This window comes from Pan paniscus, chromosome 13 (assembly GCF_029289425.2).
Source record: "Pan paniscus chromosome 13, NHGRI_mPanPan1-v2.0_pri, whole genome shotgun sequence".
Classification (NCBI taxonomy): domain Eukaryota; kingdom Metazoa; phylum Chordata; class Mammalia; order Primates; family Hominidae; genus Pan; species Pan paniscus.
In genome coordinates, this window is record NC_073262.2 from 17,528,407 (window position 1) to 17,551,511 (window position 23,105).

General features: G+C 34.4%; 1 protein-coding gene across 9 annotated transcripts in view; it reads left to right on the top strand.

Moving 5' to 3' along the window:
• Positions 1-23,105, top strand: part of DPP10 (dipeptidyl peptidase like 10) — a 1,401,293-nt gene that overhangs the window by 1,086,310 nt on the left and 291,878 nt on the right. For all 9 annotated transcript variants that reach the window (XM_063595113.1, XM_063595114.1, XM_063595111.1 and 6 more), the window contains one exon: positions 4,121-4,195. In XM_063595113.1, coding sequence (XP_063451183.1) covers positions 4,121-4,195 — 75 coding nt within the window. The remainder of the gene's footprint in view (positions 1-4,120; positions 4,196-23,105) is intronic.

Sequence of the window (23,105 nt, forward strand, 5' to 3'; positions counted from 1 at the left end):
ACCCAGTTGCCAAGGTAATAGTTCTAAATTCAAACCTGATTTTGCTTCTTTCTTGGCTTTCAGTTTTACCACTTATGAAAACAGTAATAAGCACTGGCATATTCATGTTGACAATAATGCATACTTCATACATAGTAGCAGTAATCTATGGAATCATCCCTCATCTTCCCAAGAATTGTTTTTAAGCTACTTGTGCATTTTTTGAAGTTTATTCTCATATTGTAGGTTGTAATTCAAAACTGGCAAGCTTGTAGGCTCCAGACAGAATCTGGCCCCCTAGTATATTTAGGATTGAATCAGAATTTTAAAATTATGAAATTATAAGTTAAATTTTGCTTTCTAACTTTTTTTGAAAAAAATGGAAAACTAGCAACACTGTGTGTATTTTTCTATAGGACATTGTATCTGGAGCTGAGGAGCTACTGTGCTCTTTTAAATAGGCGGTCTGACTACTCCACCTCTCTGTGATTCTTACACAGATAGCTTCAGTCTTACCCTGCTTACCCAGTGGTTTAAAGCAACCATGTTTTGGACCCTTGCTCTACCAGTGACTAACGAGATTCATGACACTCGTCTTATCCTGAACAATATGGAAAGGAAAACATCCTAGTGGGTTTGGTTTCCCAACTTTGTAGCACCTTCAATGTCTCCCTGGGGGCTTGTTGTACAGTGAATGTTCAACACATAAGATTCGCTTGAATGGAATGATACATACAAAAGAGGTACCACAAAATGTTCCCAAGCTGCCTGAAAACATACATTTGTTTCTCTACTTGATCAAATACCTTGTCTTTCTTGCTTAATTCATCTAGTTAATCACCTGCATATTTGCTTTACTCTGTTTATCATATCTTGCTTGCCTTCAACAGAATGTACATAGATGGCAGGATTCATGCATTTTTATGCCCTTTGTACTATTTTGGATGTCAAAAACTGGACAGGCAGGCATCATTGCTGAGTAATGGCAATGAACACATGTGGAAATTACTTTTGCATCCTTTCATTTAAATAGTAATTAAGTTGTTAAATATGAAAGTACTGTAATAGCATTATTGGCAATAATCAACTTCCCCAAACCACAATTTGAAGTCATATTAAGTTGAAATTAAACCAGAACTATTTAATGTCTACGATTAGAATCAGTGTTGACCAAGATGTCTCCTGTGGCTGAAAGAAAGAATACCCCAAATGCAATAAATAATAACATTAAAGGCATACACTAAGAGGGATTGACCTAAGATTTCCAACATCTTCTGGCGTGTTGACTAAGCTGCCGAGATATGTTTCTTATTCGTGTATCATCAGTAAGTTTCTCTGCAGCATCAGTGACCTGCCCACGACTCTTTAATTTCGAGAAGATTCAGCAGCTTGGGCCCCTGAAAAGATATTTGGAAAATTTCCCAGTTTATGTGCTGCATAAGCTTGAGGCAGTAGAGGGATAATTAATAAAGTGCCAGACTGGGTAATTGTAGGAACTGTAAAAGATACTAAAACGTTGTTACCGGAGGCACAGACGCACCTGTGAAAGCGTGAAGTTAATTTGTGTGAGGAACATCACATGAGGGTGGATGAGGATGAGGGAGGTGAGATTTCCTTTAAATTAATTCAGACTTTAGTCAGAGAAGCTCTCAAAAAAAAAAAAAAAAAAAACCCCTCCTGCTAGTGAGATAATGTAAGGCTATGAAAAGAGGCCCCCCTGGACTGTCTTGTTACGTATGCTTCTCTCTGACCTTGAGAAAGGTGTAACAACTGCAACGTTGGAATTTTCTAATCCCTGTAGGACAAGAATGATGACATTGCCCTATCAGTCTTTACATAACAGCATACCATTTGATACTGTCCCCTAGAACATTTCCTTAAAAACGATACACCTCCTGATACTATAATGTTGGATACTTTGTGTGTCCATTGTCACCCCAAATTCCCCATAGGTTAATTTCTATCAAATTTCAATATACAATAAAGTAATGAGAGAGAGAACTAGGTTGTATCATAGTATTGCCCTGAAGACTGTTTAAAATCATTGATAACTGCAAAGTTCCTAACAACTTGCAGACCACATGATAGATGACTGATTAGTGGTAGCTGCTAATGTTGTTATTTTCATGGTTATTTAAATGGATCTTTTAAAAACTAAAAAACAAAATTCTTGACATGAATTGTTGCCAGTGAATGTTGTTATCTTCTTCTAAAATGCCTTATATGTAGATTGTTCAACATAGGTGTAAACCCCCATACCTTAGCATTGCCATATGGCAATATGTCTCGCTGACCATTCCATTCTCTTGCATATCTGGCTCAGGAATTAATAAGCTATGTCATTCCAAAAATGATTCTCTGATACCAATTGAGTGCTCTACAATTCAATTCAATATGGAGACTAATTACCAGGAATTAGCGTACACCCACAGTTAAGGAGCTCAATTCCCCTGGTCTGTCCTCACCTCAGATGCCAGCTGCCAGTCCCTGGTTCCAATGGTACTGAATTATGTCCAACCTGGCTACAAATGTGAGGGTTCTCATTACCCCTTTTCAGGCTGGAGAATTTCTTAGAATGACTCAAAGAGCTCAGACGAGAGCTATTCTTATGAGTAGCAGTTTATTGTAGAGGGTACAAATGAACAGCAAGATGAAGAGATATGTGGGGTGATGTCTGAAGGGGTCCCCAGCACAGGAGGCTCTTTCTCTTTGGGCTGGGGTACATCACGCTCCCAATGCATCCATATGTTTACCAACCAGATGGTTCCCTCAACCCTTATCATTCAGAGTTTCTAAGCAAGGTTTCATCACTTAGGCATGATTTATTGAATCACTCGCCAGCTGCTGAACTCTGATCTCCAGGTTTTCTCTCCTACCAGATCTTAGAGTGGGGCTGAAATTTCTAAACTTGTAATCGCATGATTGATGTGATCTGATGATCAGCTTAATCCTGAAACTATAAGCTAACGCCTCCCCTCACAAAGAGTCCTCTGATGTTGCAGTCGCATTAGCATGAAATCGAATAAAGTGCAAAGAAGTTTGCTATGAATAACAAAAGACATTTCTATCATTCAGGAGATTTCAAGGGTTTTTGGAGCTCTGTGCCAAGAACCAGAGAAAAGATCAAATATATATTTTATTATACCACCCAAACTTGCCAAATATTGATTAGTCTGAATTTCTTATCCTATCCATTGTGTTTTGGGGTCCCTATGTAAAACAAACAAACAAACAAAAACAAAACAAACTCTGACTTTACACTTTTCTGGACTTTATAGAGAGCAGTCTTATGGAAACTATAAGGTGTGCACAATTGTTTATGCACGTATTTCTCTGCAAATACCATGCAAAGTATCTATTATGCTTAAAATTTTATACAATTTATTTTGTGTTTTTTTGTTTCTATTTTGGAGTTTTTTCTCACATCAACTCAATGTGCTTGCCCTCTCTTTAGATATGAATTAGACAAGCATCTGTATTTCAAGTGAAATCTTTTTTCTACCTTGAATGTATGTGTTTCATTGTGTAGTTTAAATTCCTTCTGTCCTCAAAGTTGTTCAATTATTAGATTATAGGCTCAAAATTAGTCAAGTACAGTGTAGTAGTTTTTGTTTGACATCAAATGCAATGTTCCATATTTGTGTTTTAATCTGTTTCACCCTGGGGATTGCCTTTAAAGAGAGTCTGTCTTTAATGTTAGTATCTTCTTTAAATATAAACATTCAACCAGTAAGAATACAAAAACACAGAGACAGAAAATTATGACAAACAGAATGTCAATACTTCTTTTCCTTTTGATTAATCTAGCATGCAAATTATAAAAGCATTTTGGTTACTCAGGAGTTTCAATAGGCCTTTGAATTTTTTAAATAATAAAAATATTAACATATTCTTTAAGAGATAACATATAGAAAGATATATTAGCAAACCTGTTCTTACTGAAATGTCTAATATGTCCTCTTTAAGCTTTTTATATTTATCTGAATAATCATACATACATACATGCAAATATGTATACAATATAAAAGAAATGAGAATGCCATTTTATAGTGCTATGAAAATTGACTTTTTTTACCTTTATACATCCAAATTCATGTTAATAAGTTTTTAAATATAAGTGGTTTTTTTTTTCTTTTTCTAGGTAACCTTCAAAGCATCAAGACATTCAGTTTCACCAGATTTAAAATATGTCCTTCTGGCATATGATGTCAAACAGGTAAAGGAGTGATCTTCTTTGAGAATACTTTTTTTTTTGTGATGCATTGGGGTGACAATGCATAATTTTACTCAGCTGTAACTCACCTAAGCAAAATCTGGCATGTCTAGTAACTACCGGAGGACAGTAATGACTACTTTGCACAAAAGATGTTTGAAGATAATGTCCAAACATCTTCCATATCTGTACAGCAAATAATTGGGACAATTTGCCAAGTGCCTGTGCTGATCCAAGTCCATCTCTTGGCAGAGGAGAATGTGGCAGAGTTTAGCAAATCCAACAAATGCGGGCTTGTGAAAGTTTCAAGATAAGCCTTACCATATACTTGAGTGTTTCATGTGTGTACAGATTAGAGACTTTTCTAGTGGCTGTGCCTAGAGCTTCAGATGTGTTTATTGGGAAGGCAACTGCTGAAAACATTGACTCAGATTATGGTCAAGGGATTCTTTACTGGTATTTGTTTGTCAGCTTGGGGTTGTAGAAAATTTTGCAAATGGGGCAAGCCAAGCAATTAATTCTGAACAAATAAAATGTTCTAATTGAAATTAGTGTTTCCTTATTCCATGTGAGCCTTAAAGCACAATTAGAGCGATATGTATGGTTGTTGAGTGTTTTGTACTTAGGTATCATTTGCACGATTAAAAAGCAAAGTAAATGTTGGAAAGCCAATTCAGCAGATTAGTATCTGTAAAGAATAAATGATTGGAAATCATTCAAGGAAGTTTACGAGCTTTAAGATGAACAATAAAAATTTATGGACTTAAGGCAGGAAGCCTCATATAATGCTTTGAAAGCCTTTTGAACACATGGAATTTCACAGTTCGAAAGAACTGCTATTTGATGGCTTTAGTCTTTTGGAATATACATGTGCTATATTTTTAAGGTTATATTTTTTGACTTAAGTAATTTATGCTGTAAAAGACAGAGGGATTTTAGTCAAAGGCCTCTTTTCCTAGTATAGATGTTGGCCTGTTGTCTTATCTTTTGCTTTGAGTTATCTTTATTCATTGGGATTTTGTAAGTCATATGTTATAGTAAGAAAAATACTTGACATTTATAGACTAAAATATTATGCTAAAAAGTTTCTAACATAACATTATCTAAAGAATCTAAGCTTGAAAAGTCTGCTATATTAAACTGATCATGAACTTTTAAAAAATCAGGTTTCAGGAGCTATTGTAATGAAGACTGGAACTGGCAGTAGGACAAACACATAGATCAATGAAAGAGAAGAGAGAACCCAGAAATAGACCCTCACAACTATGCCTAATAGATTGTTGGCAAAGGTGCACAAGCAATTTAATGGAGGACAGTCTTTTCAACAACTAGTGCCAGAACAATCAGATATCCATAGGCAAAAAATAAAAACAAAAAGCCCACAAAAAACAAAAACATCATATTGGCTTAAGGCACACACCTTATACAAACTCAGAATGGATCATGCTTTTAAATGTAAAGTGTAAATCTATAAAACTTTTAGAAAAAAATGTTTGGGATGTAAGGCCAGGGAAAAATTTCTTAAACTGTATACCAAAAGCACAGTCCAAAGGAGGATAAACTATTGTTCCATGATAGACCCTGTTTTCAGGCTAAAAATACAAGTTACAGTCTAGAAGAAAATATTTGAAATTCCCATGTGTGACAAAGGACCAACATTCATACATAAAGAATTCTTAAAAATGAACAGTTAAAAACAACAACTATAACAAAAACACAACTATACAATCAGAAAGTGGGCCCAGACATGAAGAGACATTTCACTGAAGATTTACAGATGGCAATAAGTACATGAAAATATTTGAACATTACTAGCCAATAGGTAAATGCAAATTGAAACTACAATAGAATGTCACTACGAATCTATCAGAATGGTTAAATTTTTTTAAGTGACCACACCCAATGATGGCAAGCATGCAGAGAAACTGGATCATTCATACATTGCAGTTGGAATGTTTAATGGTACAGCTACTTTGGAAGATATTTTGATAGTTTTTTTTAAAAACTAAGCATATATTTGGGTTGGTTCCAAGTCTTTGCTATTGTGAGTTATGCCACAATAAACATATGTGTGCATGTGTCTTTATAGCAGCATTATTTGTATTCCTTTGGGTATATACCCCGTAATGGGATGGCTGGGTCAAATGGTATTTCTAGTTCTGGATCCCTGAGGAATTGCCACACTGTCTTCCACAATGGTTGAACTAGTTTACAGTCCAACAATGATAGACTGGATTAAGAAAATGTTGTGGGGTTGGGGAGTGGGGAGGGATAGCATTAGGAGATATACCTAATGCAAATGACGAGTTAATGGGTGCAGCACACCAACATGGCACATATATACACATGTAACAAACCTGCACATTGTGCACATGTACCCTAGAACTTAAAGTATAATAAAAATAAATAAATAAATAAATAAATAAATGAATAAAAACCAAAAAAAGAAATCTAATTATACCACATAAATAAACCAACATTTATTTAAACATTAAAAAAAAAACTAAGCATATACTACCATCCGACCCAGCAATTAAATTTCACTGGACAATTCCTTCAAGTCATTTATCCCAGATACATAAAAGTATTCACACAAAAACCTGTATGCAAATATTTGCAGCAGCCTTATTTATGATAGCCAAAAACCGAGACAGCCCAGATGTTCTTCAAAGGATGAATGGCTAGATAAACTGTGGTCCATTCATCCCATGTAATAAATATTCAGCAACACAAAGGAACAAGCTTTCAATATAGACAGAAACATGGATACATCTTCGGAATTATGCCAAGTGAAAAAAAAAAACAGTCCCAAATATGATTGTTTGTATGATTTCATCTATATAACATTCTCAAAATGACAAAATTAAAGAAATGAAGAAGAGATTAGTAGTTTCCAGGAGAAAAGGAGGGAAATGAGAGCAGCTTTTTTTATTTTATGGGACAACAAGAGGGATCTTTGTGGAGATAGAAATGCTCTGTATCTTAATTATATAAATGTCAATGTCCTTGTTGTTTTCTTGACCTGGTTGTTTACTTGACCAGGATTTCTTATAGTTTTATAACATAATATCAGTGGGGAAAACTGGGTGAAGAACACCTGTGATCTCTCAGTATTATTTATTATAACGGCATGTAAAAATAATTATGTCAAAATAAAAGATTTTAACTTGAAAAAGCTGTAATTTTTAAAAAAGTCCTAAAATAAGGCAAACTTTTTTTTTTTTTTTTTTTTTTTTTTGGTGGGAGAGAGGCCGAGAGTTTCACTCTTGTTGCCCAGGCTGTAGTACAATGCACGATCTCTGCTCACTGCAACCTCCACCTCCCAGGTTCAAGCGATTCTCTTGCCTCAGCCTCCTGAGTAGCTGGGATTACAGGCATGCACCAACACGCCCAGCTAATTTTGTGTTTTTAGTAGAGATAAAGTTTCGCCATGTTGGTCAGGATGGTCTTGAACTCCTGACCTCAGGGGATCCACCCGCTTCAGCCTTGCAAGTGTGAGCCAACATGCCTGGTGGCAAAAGTTTTTGTTTTTTTTTTTAAATTCAGTTTCAATTTATTTTATTAAGTGGATTATGCGAGATCATTGAAATATTTTACCCCGAACAAGTTACTGGAAAGAGGTAAAAAGATTTAAGTATGCATTTCCACATTTATAGTTTTATGCAAATCTGATACAGCTTTAAAGATTAGTGAATGAAAATAGTTAAAAGTAGTAAAAAATGATCAATTATTAAATAAACTAGTGAAATTAGTTTGACAACTTTTGTATTCTTGTCCAAGTCAGTTGATTTCTATCTAGAAGAACAATTTTTACTATTTGTTTTCAGGGAAGCTGGTTAACTGTCTATGAAAAGTAAAACTGTATTAGGTTATGCCAGATCATCCCTGATAGCATCACAATAACCATTCTTAAACACAGAAACTGAAATTGCTTTTTCATCTTATTTTTAAATAGTAACTTTGTGCAATTTAGGTTTATGTTTTTAAAATGTGGAATAAGGAACATAAAACTAGGTTAACTTTGAGTATTTGGACAAAATAGGGCACAAACTTTTAAAAATATAATTAACAATATAAACATAGTTATGGACCAGTCTTCATATTCTTACAGTCTTTTTTTTCTTATCAAGGAACAATAAAAATACTTTATGACAAAATAACTGGAGGTGAAAGAATGCTAGCATTTAAATAAATTTTAGAAACTTTATTTCACCATTTTATATCATTTCATTTATTTATTCATTTTATTTATTAATTATGTCCCAGGTGCAATTGCTGGGCTGTATATTATAGGGTGTATTTGTGGGTATGCTCACATAAATTGAATTATCTCCTTCAAGAAATTTATAACCAGGAAGAGGTGATATGACACAAACATTTATATCCACAGCATATAACATCATGTTATGTATCATACATGTGGTAGTCTCAAAGAATAAGGAAAACTTTTACTCAGGGTAATCATGTTAGAGAAGAATCATATGCTGGGCTTTGAAGAGCAGACAGCTAAAAATGAATAGAAAAGCAGGAGTTTGAGACCAGCCTGGCCAACATGGTGAAATGCCATCTCCACAAAAAATACAAAAAATTTAGCTGGGTGTGGTGGCACACACCTGTAGTCCCAGCTACTTGGGAGGCTGAGGAGGAGAATCACTTGAACCCAGGAGGCAGAGATTTTAGTGAGCTGAGATTGACTACTGCACTCCAGCCTGAGTGACAGGGCAAGACTGTGTCTCAAAAAAAAAATTAATTAAATAAATAAATAGATAAATAAATAAGGCAAGCAGTCATTCTCACTCTTGGCTATGGCATTAGAATCATCTGGAGAGTTTTACAAATTATTTATGCTGAGGCCCTCTCCTGCAGAAACTCTGATTTAATTGGCCTGAGGTATAGCCCCAGCTTTGGAGTTTTACAAACTCCCCAGGAGATAATGTGCAGCTAGGGTTGAAGACCATTGAATTTAAGTGAACTGATCTCTTCCACCCATTGAAGACTTTCCAGATTTCAGAAAAGGGAAATATTAGAAATAAAAATAAAAACAGCTAATTATTTAAACTGCATGTATTTTGTACCAAAGTCTTTACTTGTACACACTTAATCCTTATATCTTTTATTCTTGACACACAACAGTAGTTGGTGTTATTCTTCCTTTATTGGCGAAAATACAGAGACTAACTTACCTAATGTGATTCAAGATTGAAAGTTTTTTTTTTTTTTTTCCTGAAACAGTGGGTCTCAATGTACATGCTCAGCATAGCAGCATCAGCATAGCCTGGGAAGTTATTAAAAATCCAAATTCTCTTGTCTCATTGAGACAGAAACTCTAGGAGTGGGCCCAGCAATCTGTGGTTTGACAAGCGTAAGTGATTCTGATGCATTCAAGACTGAGAACCAGTGTTTAGGGACCTGATTCCTTAAACTGCAAGAGCTCTACCCAAGAAGAGAGCTAAGCAGCCAGAATCTCCCCATATGCAGGACAAAGATTAATAGAAAATATCATTTAAGAATGATGATCTATCCTGTTTTTCTTTAGTTTTTCACAATTATTTCTTCCTGGATTTAACGTCCTACTGTTGATTTCTGGCCTTGGATGTTGCTCTAGTAACAAATTTACCCTTCAAGGTTAATGTTTGATCTGTTTTCATTATAGGTGGCATAGTGGGGTGTGCATGGAATTTGGAAGAAAATATGTGTTTAAATTCAAATTATCCATATTAAAATTTGTATTGAAATATAACATACCTATAGGAGCTTGCATATACTATGAAGACAGCTTGAACTTCTATAAACCAAACACCTCTATGGTGCCATCACCCAGATAAAGCAGCAAAACATTGCTGTTCTCCATTCTGTTACTACGAGCCACAAAGGAGAACACTGTCTGCATTTGTAAAGATTAATTCTGCCTGTTTTTGCACTTTAGGTAAATTCATACACTATGTGCTGTTTTGTGTATCTCTTATTTTACTCAATAATTAGTTCATAAAATATATCCATAGTTTTCAAGTATTGTATAACAGATTGTACATTCCCACTATGATATACCATTCCATTGCACATATCACAATTGATCCACTCTACTGTTGATTAGATTGTAATACAGATGTAGATGAGCAATGCATTATTGTATAGATTATTTGTCTGATCACTCTCTATTTCCCATCCATTACTCTGCTTCTTCTTTGACACCTTTTTCAAAAAAATATTATTTAAGAGGGCACAGACATTTTTTGGGTGCTTAGATAGTGCATCTGCCATGGAAGTGTGTTTATCAATGTAAACCTCCCAAAGTCCCGCTTCTTGGCTGTTTATATCATATTTTACAGAGGAGACAGACTTAGAGATATTAACTAACTTCCTCAAGGGCCCCAGTTCACAGTTGCAGAGCTGGGAGTGAATTTTTTTTCTTAGCTCCAAAGTCCCTAGCTTTTCGATTACTCTGTCATTTTCAGAAAGTTCTTATTTATCTTTACAGATTAACTGTGTATTTTCCTATTTATTTGAAATCATATCAACTAATTCCTGATTAATTAATTGGAAGGCAAGTGAAACATATTACAATATGTATTTAATAAACATATTACAATATCAAACAATATATGATTTTCAATACTCAGTACTTAATATACTTCTCCAGACGTAGTGGTTAGACATTTTATTTTTGTATTTGCATCTTTACAACTGTTTCTCAAAATAGTCAATGAAATAATCATTCTGGAATGCCTTTTAATGCCATAAAATTAAAAACATACTTTTAAAGAAGATGAAAGCATTCCAAAATATGGCAAATCATGATATGTTAAAACCTTGATGATCAGAATATTTGTAGTTAATATTTGTCATCTAGTATTTTGATATTCAACATATCAGACTAAATTATTTTTTCAGCATTCTGAGTCATGTATATAAATAGTTTTAATTTAACCAATAAATCTATGTAATTTTATATATTATCCATATATATTTGGAATTATTGGTCCATTGGAATTATTTAACAATTGTATTTTTAAGCCATCCTTAAAAAGTCAAGAGTCCTTTACCGCATTTTTTTAAGGACAAACATGAAGTAAGGAGAAATCAATTTTTTTAACCTTTTTAAACAAATTTATAGTTTTATAGTTGTCTTGTTTGGATTTAAAATACACCATGTCAAGTAGACTAGTTAACTATTTTACACTGTCAACCACTTTCTTAATACGTCTTATGTTTGTTATCAGAAACTTTGATTAAATTTGCTCTTGTTTCAGCAGAATTAGAACTGTCCTCTATACATAATGGGACATAAATCTGCATAAGCCTTAGCTTTTTCTGAATGCAAGAGTAACAGTTGAATGAATCCTTTAAATCATGTCTAATAGAGGGAACAAATCAACTGTACCTGGGCTACATCTGCTATGTTAGTAGTATCTGTCCTCTAAATTCGATGCTCTGCAAAAGATCAGCATTGTTATTTTCTACAGTTAGATGCATTCATTTCAGTTTAAGTCTCTACTATTTTATAGCTCTGGGTACAGAATTATTTTTCTGGTAAGTATCTATTTTAACTAAGAAGTAATCCTGTAAAATGCATCCTGCATGCACTACTGCTTTAAGAAGTAACTCTTCTCTAGTGAATTATCTAATTAAAGTCTGGACCTTAATACTTCAGTGCTTTACAATTACAGATACATATTTAAGAATTCTAGGGGAGTACATAATCTGGTTATAGAATTATCTAGGCTGTTAAGATTCATACATTCGGGGTTCACTAATATTTCAAAAATACAAACTCAAAGAAAGCACAGTCTGGGAAAGTTACTGTGTTCAAACATGTGGGACTCTGAGTTCATCCTGTAATCCTCCTGCCTTCTAGTGCCCATAGAATACTCACCTTTCCTCGTTTGTAGTTGCTGCTGCTGAACTGCCTTCCTATGTAACCTTCTCCTTACTACACAGAGATATTAAGGCATTAAAAATAAGTTAGTATCAATTTTGGAATATTTCTTTTGGGTTAAGGCAAAAATTGAAAAGTCCCTAGGAGGTGGACAAAAAGGAAGGAAAGAAGTAAACACAAGAAATATTTTTGGAAGCCAGTATTTACAACATTTTTTGGTGAAAGTTACTAATGTATTTATCAATTTATCACTAATTAAACAACATATTTTTATTTATTTATTTATTTATTTTTTATTATTATACTTCAAGTTTTAGGGTACATGTGCACATTGTGCAGGTTAGTTACATACGTATACATGTGCCATGCTGGTGTGCTGCACCCACTAACTCGTCATCTAGCATTAGGTATATCTCCCAGTGCTATCCCTCCCCACTCCCAGCACCCCACAACAGTCCCCAGAGTGTGATGTTCCCCTTCCTGTGTCCATGTGATCTCATTGTTCAATTCCCACCTATGAGTGAGAATATGCGGTGTCTGGTTTTTTGTTCTTGTGATAGTTTACTGAGAATGATGATTTCCAGTTTCATCCATGTCCCTACAAAGGACATGAACTCATCATTTTTTATGGCTGCATAGTATTCCATGGTGTATATGTGCCACATTTTCTTAATCCAGTCTATCATTGTTGGACATTTGGGTTGGTTCCAAGTCTTTGCTATTGTGAATAATGCCGCAATAAACATACGTGTGCATGTGTCTTTATAGCAGCATGATTTATAGTCCTTTGGGTATATACCCAGTAATGGGATGGCTGGGTCAAATGGTATTTCTAGTTCTAGATCCCTGAGGAATGGCCACACTGACTTCCACAATGGTTGAACTAGTTTACAGTCCCACCAACAGTGTAAAAGTGTTCCTATTTCTCCACATCCTCTCCAGCACCTGTTGTTTCCTGACTTTTTAATGATTGCCATTCTAACTGGTGTGAGATGGTATCTCATTGTGGTTTTGATTTGCATTTCTCTGATGGCCAGGGATGGTGAGCATTTTTTCATGTGTTTTTTGACTGCATAAATGTCTTCTTTTGAGAAGTGTCTGTTCATGTCCTTCACCCACTTTTTGATGGGGTTGTTTGTTTTTTTCTTGTAAATTTGTTTGAGTTCATTGTAGATTCTGGATATTAGCCCTTTGTCAGATGAGTAGGTTGCGAAAATTTTCTCCCATTTTGTAGGTTGCCTGTTCACTCTGATGGTAGTTTCTTTTGCTGTGCAGAAGCTCTTGAGTTTAATTAGATCCCATTTGTCAATTTTGGCTTTTGTTGCCATTGCTTTTGGTGTTTTAGACATGAAGTCCTTGCCCATGCCTATGTCCTGAATGGTATTGCCTAGGTTTTCTTCTAGGGTTTTTATGGTTTTAGGTCTAACGTTTAAGTCTTTAATCCATCTTGAATTGATTTTTGTATAAGGTGTAAGGAAGGGATCCAGTTTCAGCTTTCTACATATGGCTAGCCAGTTTTCACAGCACCATTTATTAAATAGGGAATCCTTTCCCCATTGGTTGTTTTTCTCAGGTTTGTCAAAGATCAGATAGTTGCAGATATGTGGCGTTATTTCTGAGGGCTCTGTTCTGTTCCATTGATCTGTATCTCTGTTTTGGTACCAGTACCATGCTGTTTTGGTTACTGTAGCCTTGTAATATAGTTTGAAGTCAGGTAGTGTGATGCCTCTAGCTTTGTTCTTTTGGCTTAGGATTGACTTGGCGATGCGGGCTCTTTTTTGGTTCCATATGAACTTTAAAGTAGTTTTTTCCAATTCTGCGAAGAAAGGCATTGGTAGCTTGATGGGGATGGCATTGAATCTGTAAATTACCTTGGGCAGTATGTCCATTTTCACGATACTGATTCTTCCTACCCATGAGCATGGAATGTTCTTCCATTTGTTTGTATCCTCTTTTATTTCATCGAGCAGTGGTTTGAAGTTCTCCTTGAAGAGGTCCTTCACATCCCTTGTAAGTTGGATTCCTAGGTATTTTATTCTCTTTGAAGCAATTGTGAATGGGAGTTCACTCATGATTTGGCTCTCTGTTTGTCTGTTGTTGGTGTATAAGAATGCTTGTGATTTTTGCACATTGATTTTGTATCCTGAGACTTTGCTGAAGTTGCTTATCAGCTTAAGGAGATTTGGGGCTGAGACAATGGGGTTTTCTGGATATACAACAACATACTTTTAAATAGCATCTTTTTATTTTGAAATAATATAACTGTATTATAGAGAATCTGAAAATACACACACAAAAAAAGAAGATAAAAATAATGCCTCTATCCACCTCCGTTTTTTAGAGAAAACCACTGTTAATGTACTGGTTTATCTCATCTAATTCTTATTTATTGTCATTAGTATGTAATATTTTTTCCACTTATTGCCAAAATTATAAAAATAGTATAACACAGTTTACTGTCATGAACATTCCACTATGAACATTGTTCCTTGTCTTAAATATTTCTCAAAAACATTATTTTAATGACTTTACAATCTTTTCATGTGGTGATATCATAATTTATTCAACTCAATGCCTTTAATATTTATAGATAGTTGACAGATTAGTACTCTCACTATTACAAAAATCTGTCCTGCAACGAACACTAATAAATATCTGTCTTTGTTTATTCTCAGTTAAATTAATGAGACTGAAATTATGGGATTATATATTTTCTACATTAATTAGTGTTCTTGATGCATATTGGTAAAATGCCCACTAGAAAGCAAAGTAAATGTATGCTTCCCCAGTAAAGAGAAAGAATTTAAGGTTCCTTTTGGTTTATGATGCTATTTTATAGGACACGAATACTTTTTCTAAGGTAAATGAACAAACATAAACAACAAAATTATTTATGGATAGGAGAATCTGTGATATGTTAGCAGTTTCTGATTCCTTCTTACACTGAAAGCTCTGTGATTCATATTCACTCTCTAAGTGCAAATATCTAAGCTCAAGTCATTGAGAAAGCAAACCTATTTTAAAAAAAATAAACACCTTCAATATCAAATAATTGCCTTCATTACTCTGGTAAAATTACACTAGGATTAATAGATGAGTAGAATTAGCAAGCGATGGAGTAAAAGTAAGGTTCTCCTCATAGGAGTTATTTAGTGAGACATATTTTAAAATTGTTACTACACAAGACAGTCCTTAATTGTAAAACATAATGGAGTCATCATTTGTATCTATTCACAGGTAGTTTATTTCTATAGAAATAATATCATGTTCTCATTTTAAACTGCAAGATGCAGGTTCCAACCTTCTTCTTTAGCTTTGCATACATTTACAACATACAGGTAAATTTGAAACATGTTTTTAGAATAGGTACCTATATATAATTGTATTAAGATTATGGACTCTTCTTTAGTTCAGTGGGTTCCTGCATGTGCCTGTTATTTATTTTTACTATCATGAGATAAGTACCTAAGACAATAAAGCAACCTATTTCCTTATGGTGTGTTGACTGGCAAAGAATCCCCTTGCACATGGGGAGGCCACAAAGTAGAAATAGGCTTAGCATGGAGAAAAAGTAAAGTGAATCCCTATATATTTGGCAAATATTAGGTTGAATGTGAGTTAAGCAGTTTTCTCTATTATAAGGCTTTAGAGAGATTTGAATAAGTTAGTGTATTATAATTTATCAAATGGAAGACAACATAGTTATTGCACCCTGACTTTACTTGAGACACATCACTGTTTTGTTTTGTTTTTTTTTCCTCATGGATCTGTGTATGGTCTGGAACAAAAAAACATACTTTGAACAGTAGTATATTAGGAAAATACTATGATACTAAGTAAAAAGGTCTTATTCTGGTCACCTAATAATGATGCACATCTGCCGAACTTCATGTCATAAAGCAGTAATTTATTGTGATCATAGATTCTGCAGATCAGGGTTTCTAGAAGGGCTTGGCTGTACATTTCCCACTCGAAGGCTTATGTGATTGATGCCAGATGTGGGGGCTGCCGTCATCTGAAGGCCTGGCTGAGCTGGGAGCTATACTTTCAAAGTGGCTCATTCACATGGCTGGCAAGTTGATACCAGTTGTTGACTGAGAACCTCAGTTTTTTCCATATGTAGCTGTCCACAGGGCTACTTCCATGTCGTCATGAGAGGGCTTAAGGCTTCCCCCAGTCTGGGTAATCCAAGGGAGCCAGGCAGAGTCTGCAACACTGTAGCCTTGAAACACATAAACCATCACTATCACTCTAATGTTTGTCACACAGGCACAGCTGTGATTACAGGTGGGAAGGAAGCACATGAGGCCATGAAATTCAAGAGATGAGAATGACTGATGGCTCTTTCCCTTGACACAGACCCTGAAACAAAGGAAGTAAATTGCATGAAGACTTGGAAAATGCCTCAGGAAATCATGATAGGGTTCTGAATACTAGTTAGGTCTAGTGAGGTTAGATGGCTTTGAAGCTGGCTGACTAGCCATATCCAGAGAACTGTGATTAATTGATATTACATGTGAGAGCCTCCATGGATCGATCAGAAACCTATATTATTATGTATTATTAATATTTTCATGTCTGTTTCTTGTTCTATACACTTTAATGAGTTTAAAATAAATAGATAAAAGTATACTTATCATAGTTTTGAATGAGCAAGGTAGAATAGAGGGTTGATTTACAGATAATTTATATAATCAAGATTACAGATAACCTAGGGGTGGCAATGCTGACTGGAGTTCAAATGATTAAACTTAACAGTGTTTAGAGTGAATTTAAGCATGCATTTTATAAAAATCTGGCTCCCAAAATGTCGCGTGAAGGATAGTAATGGATACACTAACTTAAGTAACGTTATTGGCCACAGCTCAGTATAAATTCAGGCTGTCGCATTAACTTTAAAAACACCGATAAATTTTTAGGATGGTTAATAAAATTAAACTACCTAGAACCGTGTGCCAATACTGTAGTCACCAGCCACATGTGTCTATTGAGGACTTGAAATGTGATTAGTCCAAATTGAGGTAAAAATTGTACTTCCCAGATTTTGAAGACTTAATAAAAAACAGAAAAACATAATATTAATTATGTATCATATTCATGATATGTTTAAATAATATTTGGGATATACTGGGTTAGATAAAATATATTAGTAATTGATTTAACCAGTTACTCTTTATTTTCTATGAACATAGCTACTGAAAATAAGCTTACATATGCTGGGTTTGGGTTGCATTTCTGTTGCTCAGTGCTGCTCGGCGGATACAGGAAGTGGATATATCAGTGTTCTAAGGGCTTATTGGAAAACACCTGGGATACGCTAGCCAATTAGAGGCTGTATAGGAGACAGTCATAATTCTCAAAGATTTAGCAATTGTGATGAAGGAATTATGTAATTGTGGAAAAGGAAAACTCTGGAAAATATGGGAAGAATAATAGATATATTCAGTATTGGAGGGCTATCACAGAGAAAAGAAGTTAGATATATTTCTAAGCATAAAACTAGGGCCCTTGATATGAAATGGTGCCAGGAAGGCAGATTTTGGTTCCACATAATGAAGCCCTCTCTTAACACTTGTTTTTTCACTAATAGAAGGCCTAGTGTGGAAGTCAGTGAGCCTTTTTCTCTAGAAATATTCAAAAGATGGGTAGATAATTGTCCATCACAGGCATTGTGCAAGGAAATCTACCATGGGTGAGTTATGTTGAAATAGTTAAATTTCACTGTTTTCCATTAATCCAAGAAGGATAACAGTTTTACTTCTGAAATACATCATACCATGAACACAGGAAAAAAGAGATGTGACTTTCCAACTAATATGTCAAGTTTGAAATGTTGCAGCTTATATGGACCTTGATTTTTCTTGCTACAAATTTCAATCAAAAGCAGTAGACTTTGTTCCATGTAATCGTATCTATTTTGAAAAGTATCAAATATGGAATAACTTTTCAGAGAACCATAACAGTAATAATTCTTAGTAGAAACAGAAAACTTAAAAAAAAAAAAAACACAACCAGATGTACACACAGAGAAGAAATTCAGAAGTAATATTTTCTAATTATACCAAGACAGCAATGTTATGATTCCTAGTTGGAGTTTATACTAATTCATTTTCAATTGTTTTCACGCTGCCTATTTTAAAAAGGAAAACAGTTAAAGGTTGTGTGTTAGTAAATTAACCAGCTCAAAGAGAGTGTATAGTGTGGGGGTCTCTAAATAGAAAGGACCTTAGTGTTTCTGAGGAAAGAAGAAATGTAGAATATAATTAGCCATGAGGTCAACACAGTTTTAAAAGACCTTGGCCAGAAAATGACCAAGGCTTTATGGTCAAAACATTTATACTTTATTTTTAAGAGCAAATTTTTGTTAAGATGTAAAATATAATCTACTGTACTTGAAATAGAATGAAGTATTGCATTATGATGCTTAATTCTACTTACTTAAACTTCATGATGTTTAATTAAAATTCACACACATTTTTCTTCCCTTTTCCTCTTGGGATCATTTAAGGCTAAAACTGGAACTTAATCTGTGTGGTAAATCCAACACCAAGTACAGTGTATGTGCACATTATAGTCATTTGTTTGTTTCTTTAATAATTGAATAAGTGGGGGAAACAAAGCTTGTCTATATACGGAGAAAATATGCATTTTCTGCATCTTCCTAATTCCTTTTCAAGAGACTTGTTTCAAAATAAGAGATACCTTACAGGCTGAGGAAAAGCTAGTGGTATTTGTGTGAATTTTGATCTTCATAAAGAAACACTAAATAATCTAAGTTATTCGTGCATAATTTTGCACCTTAAACTAGTTTTGCACGTGTAATTTTGCACTTAAACTTGTGAATACTGTCAGACAATGGTTTTCATCATATTTTCTTTCTGGATAAAAAAATTCTGTCCATAATATTTCAAATACAAAAACATTAGCAATTTTCAATCCGAGGATATCACTTTGTTATTATTACTTTTCTCCTTATAAAGAATAGAAGGGCACTTTTTTGCAGTTGAATTTCATTTAATATGTATGCCTGTATAATAACACATTCTGAGGGAGAGCATTTTATTAATAATTTACATTTTCTTTGTTTGCAGATTGAATGATGCCATGAGAACAATTGATGGCATAGATGTTCATTTACTCTCCCTCATAATTTCTAAGCAAAAGTATTTTTGTATTTATTGATGGGATGCAAAATACAGGCATCTTGTAAAAGATACTGTGAAAGGGGAAATTTTCTAAATAACGAATGTTGTTAATAGTCATGATGTTTATGTAGAATATAAATTTAAAACCTATAATTAGGTTATTGTGGATTATACCTGTATTTATTAGTTATTCATTTATAAAATGAATTGTGGTATTTGTTTTCAGAAAAATGTTCCAAATTATGGGGCAATATCCCATGCCCCAAAAAATATCCTGTTTCCTGTTATTGGAGAGTTAGGTTAACTTAAAATTTTCCACTATTATAAACAATGTTGCGATGATCATCCTTGCCCTTAAAACTGTGGCTGCATTTCTGATAAATCACTGTATCAAGTGATACTAATTTTGTAGAGGTTATTGAGGCATATTACTGCATTTCATTCCAAGAAGTTTCAAACAGCACTTCCTCTAGCTTTGTGTTTATGTGTGTTGGGGTGTGTGTGTATGTGTGTGTGTGTGTGAGAGAGAGAGAGATTTTTAAAATTTAACCTTTTATGCATTATTAGTTTTGTGGGTGAGAGAATTGCATAGAAAGTTCAGATAATTTGCTAAAGATCTGCTGGATAATAGCAGACCTGGGATCAGAATCAAAGGCTCATGATATTAGCCATAATGTTAACATGATCTTTTTGTGTTAAAATACTAGGTTAATTAATCATAAATTCATTCAATAGCTATCCATGGAAAGCTTACTATGTAAGCTTTCTCCTGCACTATATGCCATGGATATAGCACAGAACAAAACAAATGATAATCCCTTGCATAATAGTGGGGAGAGATAAAGATAAAAGAAAATAAATAAGTAAATTACGTAGCATGTTACATGGTGGTAAGTGCTAGGGAGAATTTTATTTTACATTTTATTTCACTTTTACTTACTTTTAAGTACAGACTCACACAAATTTGCAAATGAGTATAGAGACCTTTGTATTCCTTACCCATCAGCAAAATCCCCCCAGTGGTGACATCTTGCATAAAAATAGTGCATTATCAAAACCAGACAATTGACTAGCATAACATAATTCATACAATTATAGATCTTAAACCTGTTTTTGCATATGCTCATTTTCTGACATGCCTTTGTGTGTGATTCTATGACATTTTTTATTATACGTAACTACCTCTACCATCACAACTGAGATACAGAACTGCTCTGTCACCACAACGAAAATCTCTTTTGCTTCCCCTTTATAGTCACACCCTCTGTGTACTTATCTCATTTCTGGCAACCCCTGTTTTCCATTTCTATAATTTTGTCATGTTAGGAATGGTATATAAATGGAATCATGAAGTATATAATTTTTTGCAATTGCCTTATTTTTTATTGTCCAACATAATGCCCTTAAGTTCCATCCACATTGTTTTGTGTGCCAAGATTTTGTTCCTTTCCATTGCTGAGTAGTAGACAGTGACATGTAAAGCAAAAAGGAAGATGCCATTAAAAAGGGTGCAGTTTTCAATGGAGTGGTGAGCAAAGAGGCATTCCAGAGGAAATGACACCTAAGTGTTGACCTAAGGAAGTGAAGAAAGATTCTTGTGCATATTTGTGGGAAGAGTGTCCTAGGTAAAGGGAATATCCTGAGTAAAAGTTTGGAGCAGCCAGGAAGCCCTTTTGGCCTGAGCAGTGAGACAGAGCACAAGCATTAAGAGATGACATTAAAGAAAAAAAAAAAAGAGATGACATTGAGACCCCTTTTAAGGCCCTGTAGACTCTACAGTTAGTGGTAACTGCAGTAACTGTATAACTATGGTGATTGTATTAGGTGACTCAAATTTCCCATGACGTTACTTCTAAACTCTGAAGAGATTGAAAGAATTATCCCTTCCCTAGGGGTGTAGCAAAATGAATATTTTATAATAGAAAAATAGTTTAATTGCAATTTTATCTTTTAAAAAGATTTCCATTTTAAAAAATGGAATATAAAGAACTTTATATTCCATTTATGAAATGTTGTGTCAGTGTTGTCAAACCTTTAAGTAACTTTGGCATGAGACGGGAAGCATATATTCTATTACTTTTCATCATCCATGATTTTTACTTTGTGAAAACCTCAGTTGGGGGATGCAAAAGGCATAGAATTTACTGGAAGAACAGAGATAGCGCCTCGTATGACTCAGAGGACATTGCATCACGCTTGGGGTCCTCAGCCCAGCAGAGAATATCACAGCAAACACTAAATGGACCTGCCAGAAAATTCCGGTCTTCTGGTCCATTTGGGCAGTTATGTGATCTAAGTCAAGTCTCAGTCTTTCACTCTATCAAAGAATAAAAAGGGTATGAGTCATTTTGACAGGTCTCAAAAGCATCTTAGTAAATGAACAAAGCTCAGGACATCAAAGTTGGCGATGTTAATCAAAGACTGAATTGAATTGGTGCTTGGGGGACTGGCAGTCCTAATCTGATTTTCACAAACATGCCAATATCAATAAACTTGCAGGTAAACACACAGCCAAATAAATAGAAGTGCATTCATTTTTGCTAAATACTAGTTATTTGATTTCTTTAATTCTGTACTATGTAATTGGAAGCTTACATTTTGGTGTTTTACATGTATTTCTTCCACCGCATATAAACTCTTTAAAGGCAGACACATGCTGGGTTTTTTTTTTTTTTCTCCCTCACATGCCTAGAATATAGAATCAGTATGTCTTCAGTCACTAGCTGTGAAAAAAATTCATTTATCTGACATCGAAAAACACAAGTCATTGCTTTTGGTTATGTGTGAATGTCGCTGTTGCTGTAAATAAATTCAGACACAGTCAATGAACGTTAACATTTGATTGTTATTCCTTCTACTTATAACAAAGAACTATGAGATGAAATCTAACTGCCAAGAATCAGTAGGGGAAAGTAGTCATTGTGTTAATTTCAATGCTGCAGTGTAAATTTCATTAATATTAAATGGATTTTTATTTAACAATTGTAACTTCAAAGGGGACAAAAAATTAATTATCTTAACAAATTGAAAAGTCTTCCCTTCCGCTGTACAGGTAAGGAAAATAATTAAAGGAAAAAAAAAACAATCCTGAAGAAACACTGACTCTCACATGCTTATTTTCTTCCTGAAAATGTGAGATAGTAAAAACTGAGGAATAAATTAAAATTTGCTTCTAATGTTATAAAATTTTGTCACAAAAACCATAATAAAAATGAAAATTTCTTATGATATTTGTAGAATATTCAATAATCCTTGAGAAAGTGTCAATATAGTCAGCGTTCTGGAATTACAGGTGTATGCTGTTGTTATAGTTTTAATTTCTTGTTTGTACATATAAACCTCCTGGGCTACCTTCAGCATATGTGTCCATGATTGACAGTAAAGAGTTGCTATTTCTGCAAGTCTTTTCATGCTGAGATCAATTTTCCCATTTAGTTCATATTAATTCCTAAATACTCACATCTTACAAAATTAAGTGAGAGAATATAATCTCAACTGAGGCCATGGGAAATATGAGCAACCTGGTCAAGATTTTAAACCTGTCATCATGGATTATTTTGTATTTGTCCCTGAGTTCATTCTGGCCCAAAATCTAACTGCCCATCCTACAACTACTTAGTCAAGCCTTTCCTCCATCAAGAGTATAACTCTGGTTATAAGCTTTAAGTCTGGCTTATTTTAAGGGTCGAAGCTAAATTAGGCCACTTGAATTTAGACCGGTGTCGCTGTTCTTAAGGGCAACATAACATATGGCATTCAAGCATATCCTCCTGAAAAGACTGAACTTTACCTACAGAGGGGTACAAACTGTTCCTCACTGCTGCTGGTGGTGGTGAATTGATTTCAAATGTAGGGTTGCTTATAGTTTGAGGATGTTTCCTTTTGCTTTATT